At 41.2% G+C, this 17,661-nt stretch overlaps 1 protein-coding gene across 2 annotated transcripts; it reads right to left on the reverse strand.

The window, feature by feature from the left end:
* Window positions 1-1,705: 1,705 nt before the first annotated feature.
* On the reverse strand, window positions 1,706-16,862 carry rps6ka1 (ribosomal protein S6 kinase a, polypeptide 1). Of its 2 annotated transcripts, none has more exons than XM_030785873.1 (21): window positions 16,824-16,862; window positions 14,294-14,410; window positions 13,183-13,264; window positions 11,928-12,008; window positions 11,410-11,489; window positions 11,160-11,266; window positions 10,691-10,728; window positions 9,889-10,031; window positions 9,679-9,749; window positions 9,221-9,309; window positions 7,927-7,991; window positions 7,345-7,447; window positions 6,761-6,891; window positions 5,815-5,937; window positions 5,355-5,444; window positions 4,849-5,007; window positions 3,931-4,092; window positions 3,569-3,645; window positions 3,026-3,143; window positions 2,086-2,223; window positions 1,706-1,849 (listed from the first exon to the last, which is right to left on the reverse strand). In XM_030785873.1, exons 1-21 carry the CDS (start codon window positions 16,860-16,862, stop codon window positions 1,727-1,729), a joined length of 2,136 nt encoding a protein of 711 aa, XP_030641733.1. In that variant the 3' UTR covers window positions 1,706-1,726. The 2 variants fall into 2 exon arrangements, with proteins under 2 accessions (XP_030641733.1, XP_030641732.1); XM_030785872.1 differs by lacking the exon at window positions 16,824-16,862 and adding an exon at window positions 16,188-16,370 and having other exon boundaries at window positions 5,815-5,940.
* Window positions 16,863-17,661: the final 799 nt, after the last annotated feature.

Here is a 17,661-nt window from a genome sequence, read left to right on the forward strand (position 1 = left end):
ATCCCTGTTATGCTGTGGTCCTGGAGAACACAGAATCATGTTTGTCGACGCTCTTACATCCAAAGATCATTTACTGATGGAAACAAATCAAGAACACTTCACTCTAACGCACTATTGTCTGTACAGTAAAACTGATAACACTGACAGATCCAAACTACTATTATTAATAGCTCGTTATAAGCAAGCATAACCTCGCTTATATATTACGATAGTCTAATACACTATGTCCTTTTGTGAGGCAGGTTTTATAAGTCTCGGTATGGCTGAAAATGATGGATGGTCATTCTGAGCTGCTGATTGGACAACATAAGGTCATGTGATTTATAACACTTTATGTTGCATTACAACCATATCAAAAAGTCTTCGACATACACGCTGTGAATTAAGAGTTACCCAGCAATGAAGAAAAATGGATTTTTAGGTCGGAAATACGCAGAAATACATGACAGTGCAAACTACAACAATATTTAACACGAAGAGAAGAAAAAGTGAGGAAGAAAAGGAAGAAAAAAATACATATTATATCTTAACAATCTTCTCAGTTCTCAGACATATATTTATACTCTGTGCTCAATATTCCTTTACAAAATAACTACTTCTCTTTTAATAAAACAAACAAACAAAACAAACAAACAAAAAGAAAACAAAAACAGCTAAACAAGCAACAACAGGGAAAACTAAACAAAACAAAATAAAACAAAACAAAACAAAACAAAAAAACCACAAGAGACGGTTTTCAATATCCAGAAAACTGGAACACAAAAACAATACCTTAACATGCCAATACTAAGATTCAAGCATTGTAACTTCAACACAGTCACTCTCCTGTTCTGCCTCTTCTTTTCCTACAGTACAAAACGCAAAAAACAGTCCCTTTTTTTCTGAGCTGACAGAAGTCACAAAGCAAAGAGCAGAATGGCAAAGCAACAAGACAACACTGTACAGATTTCATGCAAAAAACGTCTAACCTTCCCTTCTTTAAGACACACATACCTATGAGGATACACTGTTCATACAAACCCCATTATGGAAGAGACCTCTCACAAACGCAGTCCCAGTGGATAATGGGATTCCACTAGGATTTTCACCAAAAGCACTACGTTGGTGAATACCTGTACAAAAATGTTGCGTTTCCAGATTTATTTGTTTATTTTTTTTTAATTGAGGTATGCAGATAAGGAGGGGAAAAAAGGTTAACACAGTGGGAAACCAATAACACTCAGAAATTTTGATTTTGTTTTGTCCAAGGAAACTAAAGGAGACAGAAAAGTCAATTTGGCAATTCAATTACAGTAGCTGTAGCTGATAAACTGGTAGAAACACAAGAGAAAAATGATATCCAAATACAGCACAGATGATGGCTTTAGGGATACAGTATTCAGATAACTTATTAGTCCCTCCATACAGCTTGCTCTCTCTCTCTCTCTCACACACACACACACACACACACACACACACACACACACACACACACACAAGAGCCTACAAAGTGCTGAATGTCTACTAGTACTACCCCCAAACCACCACCAGTCAGCCATGTATGTCCCAGGTCCAGCGTGACTAAGCACTTGTGACATGCCCATTGGACGAGTAATAGTGCTGATGTCCTTGGTAGGGCAAGAGACTGTCCTCACTGTACACTGACTGTAAGATTTCCTCTCTTCAATTGCATTCCTTTTTTTTTGTAAATCTGCATTCAGCCACGCAGTTCCTCTCTCTTTTTTCTTTACAGAGAGGTGGACGGAAGCTTCTTCACGCGTCTCTGAGCCAGGAAAGAGGACTCGATGGGTTTGAGTTCTGGGGTTGGCTGGGAACTCTTCAGGGCAGAGTAGGTGGCTGCCATCGCCCCCTGATACGAGGGAAGGTTTGAGAAAGGGAAACAGAGTGGAGAAAAAACAGTGTTAAACCTACACGGAGACAATTCTATTTTTGAGCTATGTGGTAATGGTATCTAGAGACAATGATGAATGCAAACATTACAAACCACTGAACATATAGACTGAACAGGTCAGTGAATGCCATGTGTTGAGTTGGCGCTGAGAGGAGTGTGGGCCTGGGCTGAGGAAGGGGCAGTGGGGGGAGTACCTTGACGAGCTTGGCATCCTGGTGCTGCAGCTGGCTGTTGGGGAGTTTGTCTCTCTGGACAATCCACGGGTGCTTCAGGACCTGCATGGCCGTCAGCCGCCGATGAGGGTCAACGTGTAGCATTTTAGACACGAGGTCCTGCAGAGGGAGAGAGAGGAAGAGAGAGAGAGAGAGAGACAGAGAGATGGAATGGAAATTTCTGCTTTTTCTCTCTTACAAGAGAGTTTCTGTATGCTTCAAACCCAGTTATTATATAATTTTGCAGTTAAAAGGACGATAGCTAATTCTAGCACTGAACTGAAATAGCCTTACATAATATCCACGGTTTACATAAAGCTTAACAGAACCACAGAGTCCCCAGTCAATAATGATGGTCGATAAATACTTAATCCAACAAATAAATAAATATCACAGACTTATCTTTTTATACTGACTTTGTGGTTTTACATTAAGATTAAGAAAATGTAACATGCAATTTACTACTAAATTTATGATTTGTTGGAGGGGGCTTTCTGCTCTGATGTCCATCTAAAGGCTCCTGTGGCCTTGAGGACATTCTGAAACCCTGAGTGCAGCTGGTGAAAATGGAGCAGATTTACTGTCGGACGAGTTTTGTATGACAGCTCTGGGAAAAGCCCCGTATTTAAAGCTGCAGAGAAAAGACAATGTTGGTAAATTACTGTAATACTGTAGTCTTAATCATTCATCAAGACTGTGCATTATACATGACTGGGAAGAATTAGTGTCATGCCAAAGTTTTGTGCCTAAAACAAACAGCACATAAGTAAAAGCTTTCACACTCTCCATACCTAATCTACTCATCTACCTCATCTCTCTATCTATCCATTCATCCCTCATTAGTGGGATTCATTCTTGTAAGGGCATAAGAAGTGCTGATATGACCAGCAGTGCGTCTGTGACTGTGAGTGAGTGGACTCACCTTAGCAGCATCAGACACCGCGTCCCAGTTTCCTCCAGTCAGCGTGAAATGACCGCTGCCTATTCTGCTCAGAATCTCCTCTGGTGTGTCCTCTGGTCCATTGGCGAATGGCGTGAAACTGATGGAGAAAGATTCAAGGAACAAATAAAAAAACCCAAAAAACTAAGAAAGCTCCAGTCTCTCTGGAGAAGAGGTGACAATATCTTGTCCTGGAGAGGCAAGGTCCTGCTGCTTTTTGTTTCTCTCTTTTCATTACTCGCTAGTTTTTTTTTTATCAGGAAAACAAATTTGTGTGCTCTTCATCCAATCAGACTGCACATGTAGTTGACTGACAAGTATAAGCAGCAGGCTGCTGGCCCTTCAGGACTGGATTTCAGCACACCTGTTCTGTAGTCCACAGATGTGCACATTCTAATCATAGATTCTAATAGTGGATGTACATATACTTTACAAAGTGTTAGTGGCATTGGATTTTCAGTGATGAATGTACATTGCGTATAAGATTGAAAGGAAGAATCTCTGTGTATGTTAAACATTTCTCACCCAGCCAGCATAGTGTAGAGCAATACCCCCAGACTCCAAATATCACAGCCTTCATCATAGCCCTGTCTCTTCAGGACCTGCAACAAAAAAACATGCTCTAAACACCAACCAGCTGTGCCATCCGCCATAAAGTCATATGGAACATAAATGACCATATATGTATGCAGAAATATCTTTTTAAAACTTGGTTAATTTTGTGGATTATGTCTTTCTGTTTCTAATTCGAGCAGGAACACAAACGGAGCATAAAATATACATAGTTCTTTTCTAAGCTTCCTAATGTTACTCTTCATTAGGATGATATGTCGTGGGTTTGCGTTGATTCTTCTGCTTCTTAATCATTCCTGAGGAAAAGGCCTCACCTCTGGGGCTACGAAGTTAGCCGTGTAGCACGGAGTCATGAGTAGCCCGTTGTCTGCGCGGAGCTGCTTGGCGAAGCCAAAGTCACAAATACGGAGAGATTCAGGATTCCCTGACTCATCCACATACAGAATGTTACTGGGTTTCAGGTCCCTGTGTACTACCTAAAATAGAAAATGAAAAAGGCAGAGAGGATGAGCAGAGATGTAAACACACACACACACACACACACACACACAAATATGCACTGCTGCAGAAAATACAACAGAGCACTCAGTGGAGATGTGTCACTAGTTTCACAGAACAGAAAGAGCACCAGTGAAATAAAAGTAGTCTGCCAATATAAATAAGATGTCTGCATAGACAGAGCAATGAATACAGACCAAACATGAGAAAGATGTCAATAATTCCCAAAAACATTCTTCTAAAAAGGCAAAGGACCCAAAATGCACTATGTAGTATATACTAAGATGAAACAAGTTCTGCTATCAAGTAACTGGTTGAAGGAAAGGTTCACCAATTTTTCTTTTCTTTCTTGTACTACTGTGTTCTTATCTTAACTCTGTGGATGCAGGTTTGATACATTCACTGGCTTTGATTCATGAGTTCCAAGACCCTAAAAATTAATTTGGAAACAATAAAAGCATGTATGAGCCTACAAGATATCGACATTACCATGTTGAAGCTAAGCTATCACAACCAGTGGCATGCCTCAAATTCTGACTGACATTTTTTTTTAAGGTAAGAACATGATCTGAAAAAAAAAAAGAATGTTACATCTTTCCTTCAATGTTGTTCTTGAAAGAACATAACTTTGCTTTGAGGTTTATACTGGATTTCAAAGCCAGTGGAAAGAGTATGCGAGCCTGTGTAAAGTCTGTGAAGTTCAGTACAGTGTAATGACTCTTAGTGTGCCTCACCCCCTGAGAATGTAAGTATTCCACCGTCTTGGTGATTGTGTAGAGCACAGCACTGGCCTCTCGCTCAGAGAAAAACTTCTGTTTTAAAATTCGATCCAGCAGCTCTCCCCCACGCATCAGCTCGGTCACCAGGTACACCTCTTTACCGTTGTCATACACCTGCGGCACAGAGCACATCACACACTGTATATTTCATGGATTTATGGATTTGTGAGGTTGTTTGTCAATGTTATACCTGAAACAATGTTTGGGTTCTTGTCTGGATTTGTTTATGTTCGTGTTTATTTATTTGACCTTGGACTAGCTGACCAGATTGGGAGGAACATGCAGTTCATCCGTGATGATTTTATCCTTAAGAGAAATACATTTGACTGGAGGATCAAAACAGCACAACTCATCTGTTAATATTCTGGTAATATTAGACTTGTGGGGGATACAAAGTTTCTGTGGAATGGTAAAATCTTCCAGTGGAAACTTGTGAGCAGATGTTCCAGCGTTTCACTTACATCTTTGAGGGTGATTATGTTGGGGTGCTGACCGTATCTCAACAGAATCTCAATCTCTTCACTTGGGTCTGTCATGGTCTTATCAATTACCTGCAACACAGCCAAAGACAGTCCAGTGTGTACAGGCCACAAACAGGAACACAGCGGCATTCATAATTCACATGGACCAGCTCCTTCATTCAAACTGCCTCTCAGAGCATCATGGTGTGGGGTCAATAGCTTCATCCCTCTTCTATGATACATCAACATATGGCCAAAAAGTAATCTGGACAAGATTTACTCTCTCCTGGTCTACATTTCAGGTTTACTGTCAACCTGGGAATGACATGTGAAAACTTGACATGTCTCTCAGTTATAAATTAAATGTTTAAAACAGCATTGTAAAAACAGTAAGCACACTAAGTCCTCTTCACAGCATTGAGTCAGCAGTGCCAGATGAGTAAGGGAGCTGGTGGCTAACCTTGACGGCATACTCTGTGTTGGTGGCTTTGTGTACGCAGCGCTTACAGACGGAAAAAGACCCCATTCCAATGTCTTCCTTCAGCACGTAACCATCACTGAACAGGATATTCTTCCCGTGCAACTGCTATTCAGGGAACAGAGCCAATAAACAGGGCAGTACAGCCTTAGAACAGCAAGTCATTCTATTGTAATTCAATGCTATAAAACATCTACACACACACGCAAGCATGCACGCACGCACGTGCACACACACACACACACACACACACACACACACACACACAAAATCAATAATGCACACACACACGTCTTTTGTGTTTGACTGCTTACACGCCTACACACACACACACTCAAGACTGGCTCAGTACAGAACATTCTGGAACACAGTCATACCATCATCTCTAATGGAGTTGTAGTGCTGTTCTGGTTGATGAATGAAACCAGCTTTAGAGGAATTTAGACAGCATTATTACAGATTACACTTTATGCAAATATCACTTAGCAGTCATAAACTGACTGCTATCTGCACTTCAGCATGCCAGACATGCTGTTATGCAACTCAAACAAGCCTAATGCTATGGAGCTCACTACTGCCATTTAGTGGACATTAGGGGCAATACTGTTGAAGCCTGAGTGTTGCTTTCATCATACAACATGTTTGATTTTACGCTGACCATTGTAGTACTCAGTAATCATGTATTTACATATTTTAAACTTGTAATCCCAATGGTTTTTCCCAGGCCCTCTCTCAGCTTATCAAATTACTGTCTATCCTGAGTGTACATGTACCTTTAAGATACTAGATTCCTTCTTGGACAGTTAAGAAATACACTTTGTTTAGACTGTACCTTTAAAGGATATAGAGTATATGGTCTACTGATACTACTCAGGGAAAGAGTGGTGTTACTTTAAGAGGTCACAGGCAACTGGAGCTGATCACTGACCTGTACCACAGGGTGGGGAGTGGGCTGGACCTGTTCCTCTCTGCCGTCCTCCTCCAGCATTGCAGAGGCAACAAAACTGAAGCCCCGGAAGAGCTGGTGAGCACCAGCACTGGGAGGAACGCCGGGGGAGTCTGAAGGATGAACACACCATAAACACACACGCACACACACACACACACACACACACACACAACAATAATCATCAGGGGAAAGTGACACAATGTTGCATTTTTTTGGTGATACTTTTAAACAAAGACATTAGATTACCACTTTATCCTTAAAATGCAGCATTCCACTAAACTGCTCCTTCGTATTCTCGCTGGCTTTACTGTGGGAGTCTAAGCAGCTTACAGTGAGCACTCATTTTCCTGATTACTGTGACTTTTATAAGCATCAATATATTAAAAAGTCCTCTACAGCACAGCTTTGCCATCCCGTGACCCAAAGAGAACAGGAAAGCATCACTGGATTTATCTGACCGACAGTCTCATCTGTTTAGGACCAATTCTGCTGTGAACCATAAATCTTATCTTTACTGACTAAGACTGATGGCAAAATCTTTATGGTGTCCTTTGACCTCTTACCTTTAGGGGTGCGGGAAGTGAACTCAGAGTCAAAGTAGAAGGTGTCATCTGGTCGGGCCACGGCAGGTTTAAACGGCGGTTTGATCTCTCGCCGGAAAAGTTTCTGAGAAAGAGGATGAAGAAGCATTCAAACACACTCCTTTGGCAGGATTTCTTTTCTTTTTCTTAGAATTTAACCAATGCCCTGTACTACCATGTATTCCCCTGGGGTGGCAGCACTCCTGCCTCAGTGTGGGAGGTCAAAGATTAGCACACACATGTTCTGAAGCAATGGAAACCAACCGTCGCCTCTTTTCATCCGCTTGGTTTACAAGCATCTACGCCAGAATTGTGGCTTATGTGGAAACCAATACTATGTCCTCTAGATTAGCTCGTGACTGTGCAGGTCTTTCATTAGTGCCAGATGGGATGAGGCACAGTGCAGGGCAGCTGTCCCTGTCAGAATGTGACCACTCCTGCTCTTTGGTACAGCTGACTCAGCACTATCTCCAAGCCCAGCGATGGTGCACAGTGTACATTCTCAATGTGTCACCTGAGAGCCCCCATACAGACTCTTAACTTTCAAGGTAGAAACACACTTACATTCCAGTCTATGGTGGAAAAGAAAGCGTGGCGTTTAATCTCCTCAGCTCCATCCGGCCCAGAACCTAAGACCAACACACAACACTTAAGGCGACTGCTTTTTATCAGACAGTAATAATCCATGTATACGGTATTAGTTTTCATTGGTCCACACGAAGGTTGCCGCGATTAGTCGACGTAACCGATGACGTTGGCCATGAAAATGTGTCGACATCAATATTAGTAGATAGATCAATCGACTACTCGACTCCTACTCGATTAGTCGACAGATAAATCGATAGAAAAATAGTCGTTAGTGGCAGCCCTGGCAGCAATTACGTAGTGATACTGAAGAAAAACATTTGTTTTAATGAACTGAAGTGTTTTACAAATCAAAAAGGTAAATTCATAAAAATAAAAAAACGGTATGTCGGTTTAAAATATTGATGTTGATGCATTTTCATCGTCGGTGTCCTCGATTTCGTCGACTAATCGCAGCAGGCCTAGTGCACACTGATGATCTTGCAATGCTCTCTACTCATGCATGCTCAAATGCCATACATACACAGTTTTCTTTGATATTTCTTAAATTCAAACAGCAATGAAAGTGCTTATCTGCTTTTCACAGCACTGTTTTCTCTGTGTCTATTCACACTGGGGAAAAAGTCTCTAAGAAAGCAGAGTACTGCAACAGGGCTTTATCATTCTACCAATAAGTCTTAGAACAGGAGTGAGAAGTCACGTCAGCACTCAAGCTCCAAACAGGGGCTGCACGATTTGGTCACAGTGCATCATACTGTGATTAGTTTGACACATACTGTGATTATGATTTAAATGAAAAAAAAGAGGCTTTGTACATATTTGCTAATTCACAATTGAAGGCATTAATATAAAAACAGAAAACAATTGCTATGTTGTCATGGCAACAACTTTCTAGCCCCCCCCCCCCACTAATTGTATCCTTGGCTCAGACAGCGTGTGGACATTGTCCAACTAGCCTACAGCATCAGTAAACAAGATACTGCTTATGTAACACATGATTTAATGGGGCAGAATAAGGTTTCATCGAAACTTAATAAGCCAAAATATGTATAAGATTTGTATTCTCCAAGCAATTTTAAATTGTTGTGAAAATCTGTTTGAAAATCCTCATTCATTTTTGTTCATTTTGTACAAGTGAGGTAGCATAGTGTAGTATAAACTTAGTAAACAGCTGTTATTTACCGTTTGACGTGAAAGTGACAGATATATATGACAGTGCCGTATTTTGTGTGATGTCTTTACTGTGTGAGAATGTGTGTGTGATGTTTCTCACCTAGGCGGTTGGTCGGGTTCCTCTTAAAAAGGGCTCTTAGTAAACTCTGGGCTTCAGCACTCAGAAACTGAGGCATTCCCAGTCTAGCTCTGGAGACACACAAATACAGAGAGACAGGGAGAGAAGGGGGGAGAGAGAGAGTGAGAGAATCAAATATTAAATATAACTTAAATAATTTAGATATTAAATATAATATAAGTGTTAAATATAATTTCTTACATTCCCCTGTTCATTTATCCAGTATTCTTCAGTTACACGTCTATCAACTGTAATCCCTCCATAGCACTACTGTAACAACTCAAGTCTTCTACTCACTAAACTAAACCCATCTCAGGTCATAAAATACTGTTCATCTAACCTTCACAATGCAGTAGTACTTTAAAAAACTCTCTCATCTATGTTATAATGAATAAGGAAAAGTGAAAACTGTTCCTTTAGACATTCTGGTGAGTCCTTACTTCAGAATAAGGTTCATGGTTTCTTTCCGGTCTTTTCCTTGGAATGGCAGTGACCCTGTTAGCATCTCAAACTGAACAAAACACAAGAGAACTCTTTAACAGCGAAAAACACAGAACCTTTACAATCTTTATTTTACTATGCTGAAACTGAAACTACACTTCATTAGATCAGAGAAGAGATTAGCAGTAGAGTTTGTAAAGCTGACACACCATCAGTACTCCAAACGACCACCAGTCGGCGCTGTGGATATGGCCCTGTCTATTCACCACTTCAGGGGCCATATATTCCACTGTACCACAGAATGAGTAAGCCTTTTTCTCATGGTCAATGGCTTCCTTACACAGACCGAAATCTGACAGGAAAACAGGCAAGACTTAGCACATACAAAACCATATCAAACAGAACATATTTAATAAGAAACACAGACAGCATTAATTATTTATGACTCTGTTTTTGACCCGACACTCTTCTGCAGAATTTTGTCCCAGCCCAAATTTATTACTCCTCATTCTACTATCTCAGGTTCAAGCACAGACCCGGTGACTCACTATCACTGTCAATCACACTCAAATATCTTCATTTTAACACAGAGGTGCTGATGTAGTCGTTCATGAAAACTAAGATTTTCATTGACAAATAATGCTATTTCACTTACAAGAGCTGCTGTTTTGGAACAGTGGCAGTGATACGCTAGTCGACCAACATTTATACTTAAGTGTAACTCACACGGCCCTCTGAGGTAGAGCATTTTTTTCTTTAAAGGTTATCTTAATACTAGTGGCAGCTTGGTAACGCCCCATTAAAGAGAACTGATATCTTTGACGAGATGTAGGAAAATACTGAACTTTACACTATGTACAGCACCTCAGCGACAGAGTTATGCGCCGAGGAGAGAGCCTGACAGGGCTGTCAGTGTAGGGACTGTTTGCCAATGACTAATGCCCATCTGCACAGCAAATTTCAAAGATAAAGATGTGTGTTCATGTGTGTATGTGTGTGTGTGTGCTTTACCTGTGAGTTTAATATGACCCTCCTCATCTAAGAGAATGCTAAAAAAAAAAAAAAAAAAAAAGATTCAAGACAGTAAGTGATTCAAATGACATGAAAATGTGACATTTTAAGTGACAGTGTTATGACTGTGTTCACATGTTGGAGTTACACCAGCTGGGGACACAATAGAGCCCATCTGGACCCTGTGAATCCAACCAGGGCTCAGGACACTGAGCAAAAGCAGGAGTGGGAGTTTTCACTCTTCACTACAACGTCTCAGTACGTCGGAAAAGAAAACGTGGAACGCCAAATGAGACAGATAAGCAATCTCTAAGGAAACTTCAATCTATAAGGAAACGATTTGATCACTTGGGCTAAATGGAATGTGAAATTACTGAAGTAATTGCTCCGCACTAGTTGTATGTGAAAATGATTTGCCTCAATAAGAGAGAGAAAGAGAGAGAGAGAGAGAGAGAGAGAGCATGCATACTTCTCAGGTTTGAGGTCTCTGTATATAATGCCCAGGCCATGTAGGTGGTCCAGACCCAGAGCCAACTCTGCCAGATAGAACTTCACATCCTCCTCTGTAAACATCACCTGGTGGGTTTCAGATATTGACAGGGAATGGAAAAACAGAGAGAGGGAGTGAGAGAGAGAGAAAGAAAATAGCTCAGTCTGAAAGATCATATCCTTACTGTTCAAGTACCAACAGTCTGCTGTTTTCTGAAAAACACTCATACCTCTTTGGACAGCCTGGTGAATAGATCTCCACCCCTGAGGAAGTCCAAAATCAGGTAGAGCTTTCCCTCTGTCTGAAAAGCTAAAGAAATTATAACAGTTCAGTTCATTCAATGATAAACACTGAACAGTAAATCAAGTATAGATATAAAGCCTTCATCACTGATATTTACTCATGTGCATCACTGAAATTACATATGTTTGACTGTAACAGGCCACAGTTGGGAACTGTGAATAAACTGAGAGAATCTGACCTTGCAGGTAGTAAGTAACTTTACATTTGGTAGACACATACAGCACCAGTCAAACGTTTGGACACACTTTCCCATTCACTGAATGGTATATACACTGCACTGTAAAGCACCTGTTATAAAACACCTGTTCTTAAAATTGTTGGCAAGGCCCTTAGGCTGCATTGTTCCAAGCGATACTGTATTTCTCTATGACATATTCACAGACTCAAAACTCTAATGCCTTAGAGAAACAGAAAATAGAAAGAAATTGGAACATTTGTATTTACCATAGTGCAGTTTAACCACAAATGGGTGATTGACGTCTGCCAGGATGTCTCTCTCCATTTTGGTTCTTACACGGTCTCTCACTGTGAAACAGAGAGCACAGTTGTCTCTTACCCAAACATGCAATACAGAACACAGTATATAGAACAGCTCTCAAATTAAAACAAAACATTTGACACATTTTCATTTCATTTTTGCATTATTCAATTCAAAAACCAATGAATGCCAAGTTACTGCCAATGCAAAAAGGAACCTCATAAAAGAGAACGGGCAGAACTGTACAGTAAGACTTAACACTTAGTTAAAACTTGGAGCCTTTATAACTCAGGCATATCACTGGGGGACAGTTGGTTCTCTAGTCTCTACAAACATAAACTGTGTTGAGGCAGCTTTGAAAAAGGGCACTTAACCCCAATTTACTCCAGGGTGCTTCAACATGGAGCACTAGTCTCTTCTTACCCTCACCCCAAGACGATGGCCTTGAAAACAAGCAAGTGTACTCAATGAATGTTAACTGTAAAACTATAACCAAAGCCCTGAAATTATGAATTCTCTAGAAACATGAACAAAACATACAGTTTCAGTGGTCTGACTCTGGGAAGATTATCTGGGGTGAAGATGACTATGTTGTTGGTTAACTGCATGAAAACCATAAAGAAACTACATATACAAACAAGCCAAGCGTCAGGGTGAAAAGATACAAATCAGTGAAAAAAAACATTCAGATCCAGAGGTAGCAGGTGTCGGTTTTCTGTGATACAACAAACAGCACGTACACTGTGCAATCACTTCCTATCAGCTCTGAGACAAACATCAGGCACAAGCTCATCTGAGTGGTGCTAGTTTCTCATCAGAAGGCGGAGAGTAAGGTGTTTATTGCGGAGGTACGAGAAACTGATAGTTCTAACCACAGTAGCTTTGAGCAGGGTGGGTAACACTGACAGTGGAGGTCTCCACAAAAAAAAAAAAACACACAGGAAGAGTTTATGCCCACAACTGTCTGTTCAAAAACAAAGCTCCCACTGCGTAAACAACTCAAAAGACTGAGAAATCAACTTCAAAAAACAAACCCAACCCAAGTCAAAGAGGTCCAAAGGACTGCCCAAAGTGTAGCTGAGAGTGTGAGAAAAACCAACGATGAGAAGTTATTTACATTTATAAAAGGAAGTTTGTGTGGGAGGAGGTGGTGTGTGTATGTGTGTGTGCATGTGGGCGTTGTGGTAATCTGGTGGAGGGTGAGGAGAACACTGTTCATGCCTTTAAGCGTTGCCTTCCTCAGAACTTTCATGGCATACAGCTGGTTGGTATCAGGTGGAGTCACCTTCCGGACGAGAAACACCTGAGAGAAACATATAAGTGAGCACAAACACACACACACAAAGTCAGGACTTTCGTACAGACACGTGCTGATGTAAATCTGTATTAATTACTATGATTTGAATGGTATTGGAGCATTGATTAAGCAGATCTATAAAGGTTCATATTGATTTGGGTCCATATTTTTGTCAGGCTATGGTGTCATGCACAAAGGGGAATAAGGAGAAAAAGGCATTAGCAATGAGAAGCAGCTTTTTAGCCTTAATCAGAAACTGACCCATAAAATGTAAACGCTAAATGAAAAGCATTCATAAAAAGCAAAACACAACATTTTACTTGTTGTGGCCCTCCTCCATTATCACCTAATAGTTTGTTCTGCACTTATACAAAAGCAGACCAAAAAAAACCCAAAAACAAAACTTCTTTTACAGTCACTAGGGAGAAGTTCCTTTGAGACACGTTGTTATTTTTCAAATACATCGCAACAATTCTTCCTCCGTCTAAACCACTGAAAACATTTTATCACAGCTTTCTGTGCATTGTGTTAAACCCCACTATAGTACATGCAAAGATCCGTGTCGCTTTCATCTCCCCCAACCCTGTGCAATGTCATTGCAAAAACTGTCACTGCATAAAAGACCTCTGATTGGCAGAACAGATAATGATGAACTGTGGAGCATTCATGCAGCGTTTATGACAACAGACATTAACTGAAATTAACCCCAGGAGTCCTCAGCCCCAGCGTGTCAAAGTAATAAAATGCTTAACTATTATAACAGCGTACACTGATACAGTCACTAAAACACAATAAATGTGTGGAAAGAGTGGCTAAGAAATTAGTTTGGCTCTAAAACAAAAACTCAAATCTCCCACAGTTTCATTCTCTTTTATTTCCACATTAACAAATTGTCAAAGGACAAATCGATGATTAGTTCAGAAGCTAAAGCACACTCAGTCATAGTGCAAAACAAGCCACTGCGGTGTTCCAGTTCTGTAGAAATGTTTTCATGCAAAAACCCTGCAGAGCTTTAGTCAATAACACTTCTCTTACCTTCCCAAAGGAGCCCTGGCCCAACACTTTGAGAAGTTCAAACTGGGAGGGGTCGGCCTTCTCCGCTCCTTCCTTGACCACGTTGGTGATGTTGATCTCTTTGATGACATCATCTTCCTGGAGAAGGAGAGGAGACAGAGAACAAGGCATCATGTAAGACACCCATGACACTCACGCAGCTCAGGAGGAGAAAGTTCCGGTGTAACCTGTGACCCCAGTTTCCCCCCCCCGCCCCTCCCTTTGGTGCTGCCTGTTCCAGAGGCAGTGGTTTTGGTATCATTTGCATGTATAATGTTCTTACAGTAACAATGTTCTTTTACTGATGCCAACTTCTTGTTTCCTCTAAATCTTCATTGCGTTGATAGAAAACACTTCCTCATCACTGTTTTTGCAGAGAACCAATGTCAAGAGAATCAAGAGGTCAAGAGAATCTGAGAGAATTGTTTTATTTAAAAGAGAATCATTATGTTTCTGCGAAACATTTAGGTCTTATTTTGTTTTGAAATGTTTAGTGGGCGGAGCCATTTGATACTATGTCTCAGATGCAATGCACATGCGTAAGAAAGCAAAGTTGAGCAAATAGAGTTGGTACGGGAAAGGAAATGACTGATCAGTGCAAAGAGAGAGAAATACACCTGGCTTGAGATCAGGAAACTGACAAATTTTAATATGCCACAAATACATGGTTGTACAAGATGAATTCTGCTCAGTTTGATGGCAGCTGAAGGGACATTCCAGTGACCGACATACTAGCACTGGTGAGAAAATTGACTCAAAATCAAAAAACAGAATTTCACACCGGAACCTGTAACGTTATATAAAATAAGATCTTGCCTCAAGCCCAGAAACATGATTCTCAAGTGATAAATAAAAATGTCACAAGCATACCAGTCACATATTGCAGAACATATGTGCTATCATCACTTCTGAGAAAGGACTCAGGAAACCTGCATGATGCCCTTATATTTTACAGAATAAAACCACACCTGAAAATAAACGTGGCCTTCTGCTACCACAGAAACTCATCAGGTTGACATGTCTGATAAAAACACTATCATGAAGTTTCTTCACTTTAACACCCTGCAATCAAAAAGACCTGGTCAACGTAGCTGACTGGCTATTACATTTTCAGTGAATTCACCATTTATCTGAGCATTTCAGTCTGAGAATTCAATAAAAATTCCAGATATTCTAACATGCAAGAGACGAATAATGATTAATAAGTCAGTCACGAAGCCAACACACGTACTTTAATGCAACTGCTCAACATTCTCCAAGTTACATCTTGGAAAGATACAACAACAGTCAGAGCAGGTTTTGGAAATGCGAGCAGTGATTAAGCATCCATCTATCATTTAGCCTAAAAAACATTTATACACATGGATTTATGTGTTAGTGTGAAGCTCTTTAACTCAACATAGCAATGGTCAAGCATATTCAGGGTGGAGCAGTAACAGTTTAACAGTTTTACCGTTCAGAGTTGTCACCATCTCCTCTGAAACCGCCTCCACTCAGCTTAAACATGAACATCATCAGTCCACTGACAACTACATGAACACCATTCGAATTCAACCCTTGCTTAGCACAGAGAAAGACGACCAACAGAACCTAACATCACCAAAAAAAAAAAAAACCCTCAAAAAACCCAAACACCTAACAATTATGCCCAAAAAGCTAAACAAGAGAGAGAAAATTCAATACTTCTCTAGAAGAGGAAACCACTTTATGTGGAACAGCTCGATGGCGGTGGAAGCCAGGTGCCACTGTCGCCATCACCACAGTGCGCAGTGTGTGCGGATTCAGTTAAGCAAAGCAGACTGCCTCAGTGAGACACTCAAACCGTAACTGCCAACAACAGTACTGAACACTCTCAAATCTAATTAACACCACTGACCGTCCACTGTCTCTGCTGGTCCTCAGAAGAACCACACGCGCTGATTGTGGCTGAAGAGGTCTTGGTGCCGCTAGCATCCGCACTGGCGTTGGTAGTAGCTGACAGAGTTTTGTTGTGCTGTTTTTTGAAGAGGTAAAGTGTCAGCAACTGAGCTAATTTGAACTTCCGTTTGTCTTTCTCCATTTCAACATCGCTCCGTTTGTTTGCCTGGGCGCCCCACCGCCTGCCGACAGTTAGGGCAGGCAGGGAGAATCAGAACTCATAACAAGGGCAGCAGCCAGGCCTGCTGGGTGTGTGACTGTGTGAGCCTACGGTGAGAACTCGTTGCTGCTCTCACTGCTGGTACAGTAAAACAGGGCGGAAGAGGAAGGAAGAGTCTGAGACTTGAAAACTAAACCCACAGTACACAAGCTTTGTGTGACAATGGGGGGGGAGAGGGAGAGAGAGAGAGAGAGAGAGAGAGAGAGAGAGAGAGAGAGAGAGAGAGGATGGTGGGAGGGAAAGTGAACGAGTGAAACCTGATAAAGTTGAGAGTCAGAGAGAGAGAGAAATAGAGAGAGATGAAGTGAGGGGTCAAATGAGGTCGATAGAGAAGCGTGTCCTCTAAACTTTGGTGTGTCTGTATAAATTCTAGACACAGTATGTATGACTCTTTCCATCGAGTGGACAGTCCATTGCTCTTCCTGTCCCATCACCCTTTGCCCATTTCCGCTTTCTGTCCAGTCACCCAGTGCCCACTCCTCCCTCATTGTCAACAGAGCTAAAAATAAGGTGCTTTTACAAGGCTTTTCGTGGGAAGGTCTTTCCTCTGGCCTGGCCTGCTGTCCAGCGATGAGAGGGAAGTACTGCTTAATGCAAGACATAAAGACATAAGCACCTACTTCCTCCATCTCTCTGAATAAGCTAATCATTCCCTGTCATCTCTCCTCGCTGTCAAACTTTCACAAACCTGATGAGAACTGTGTCCTCAACTCTATTTGGATCTATGGGAGAGACAGAAGATTGGAAAGTTTCGGTTAGATAGAGGAGACTGAAAGCAAAAGAATTTGGCTTATTGTGTTGGCAAGAAAGCTTGCAGTGTGAAAGCTACAAAGGTTGCTGCATACCCACAAAGCTGTGTACCAAAGCTCTTACCTTAGCATTTATTTTGGCAAAATCCTTCTCAATCCAGGTAATCCCAGATTTATCCTGTGTGGAGGGGAAAGGCCATCAAAGTCAGCGCTTAGCCATGTTCAGTGTCACTCAACCATTGCCTTATCCCCTCCTCTGACGTATTTTCTGTTCAATGATAGCATATGAAAGTCCCCATCGAGTGCTTCAGGTTTATCATTAGGAACACAGCCGTACTCCCTCACCAAACCACTTCCACAATTAATGAGCTACCATCCTGCTGTCATTCTGAATACCAAAGCATGTCTGTCTCTCTCTCTCTCTCTCTCTCTCTCATCCTGTATGAGAGAGTGGGATGAAAGGA

The sequence above is a fragment of the Chanos chanos genome, chromosome 10 (assembly GCF_902362185.1).
Source record: "Chanos chanos chromosome 10, fChaCha1.1, whole genome shotgun sequence".
NCBI lineage: Eukaryota > Metazoa > Chordata > Actinopteri > Gonorynchiformes > Chanidae > Chanos > Chanos chanos.

Bases quoted from the DNA above. Each gene is read 5' to 3' on its own strand.
- rps6ka1 (XM_030785872.1), bottom strand. From the start codon at position 16,370: ATGGAGAAAGACAAACGGAAGTTCAAATTAGCTCAGTTGCTGACACTT. The intron at 10,729-11,159 runs GTATGCATGCTC...TTTTTTTTTTAG, and splicing joins AGAGACCTCAAACCTGAGAA to CATTCTCTTAGATGAGGAGG. The intron at 5,941-6,760 runs GTCAGTGATCAG...TTCCCTGAATAG, and splicing joins CTCCCCACCCTGTGGTACAG to CAGTTGCACGGGAAGAATAT.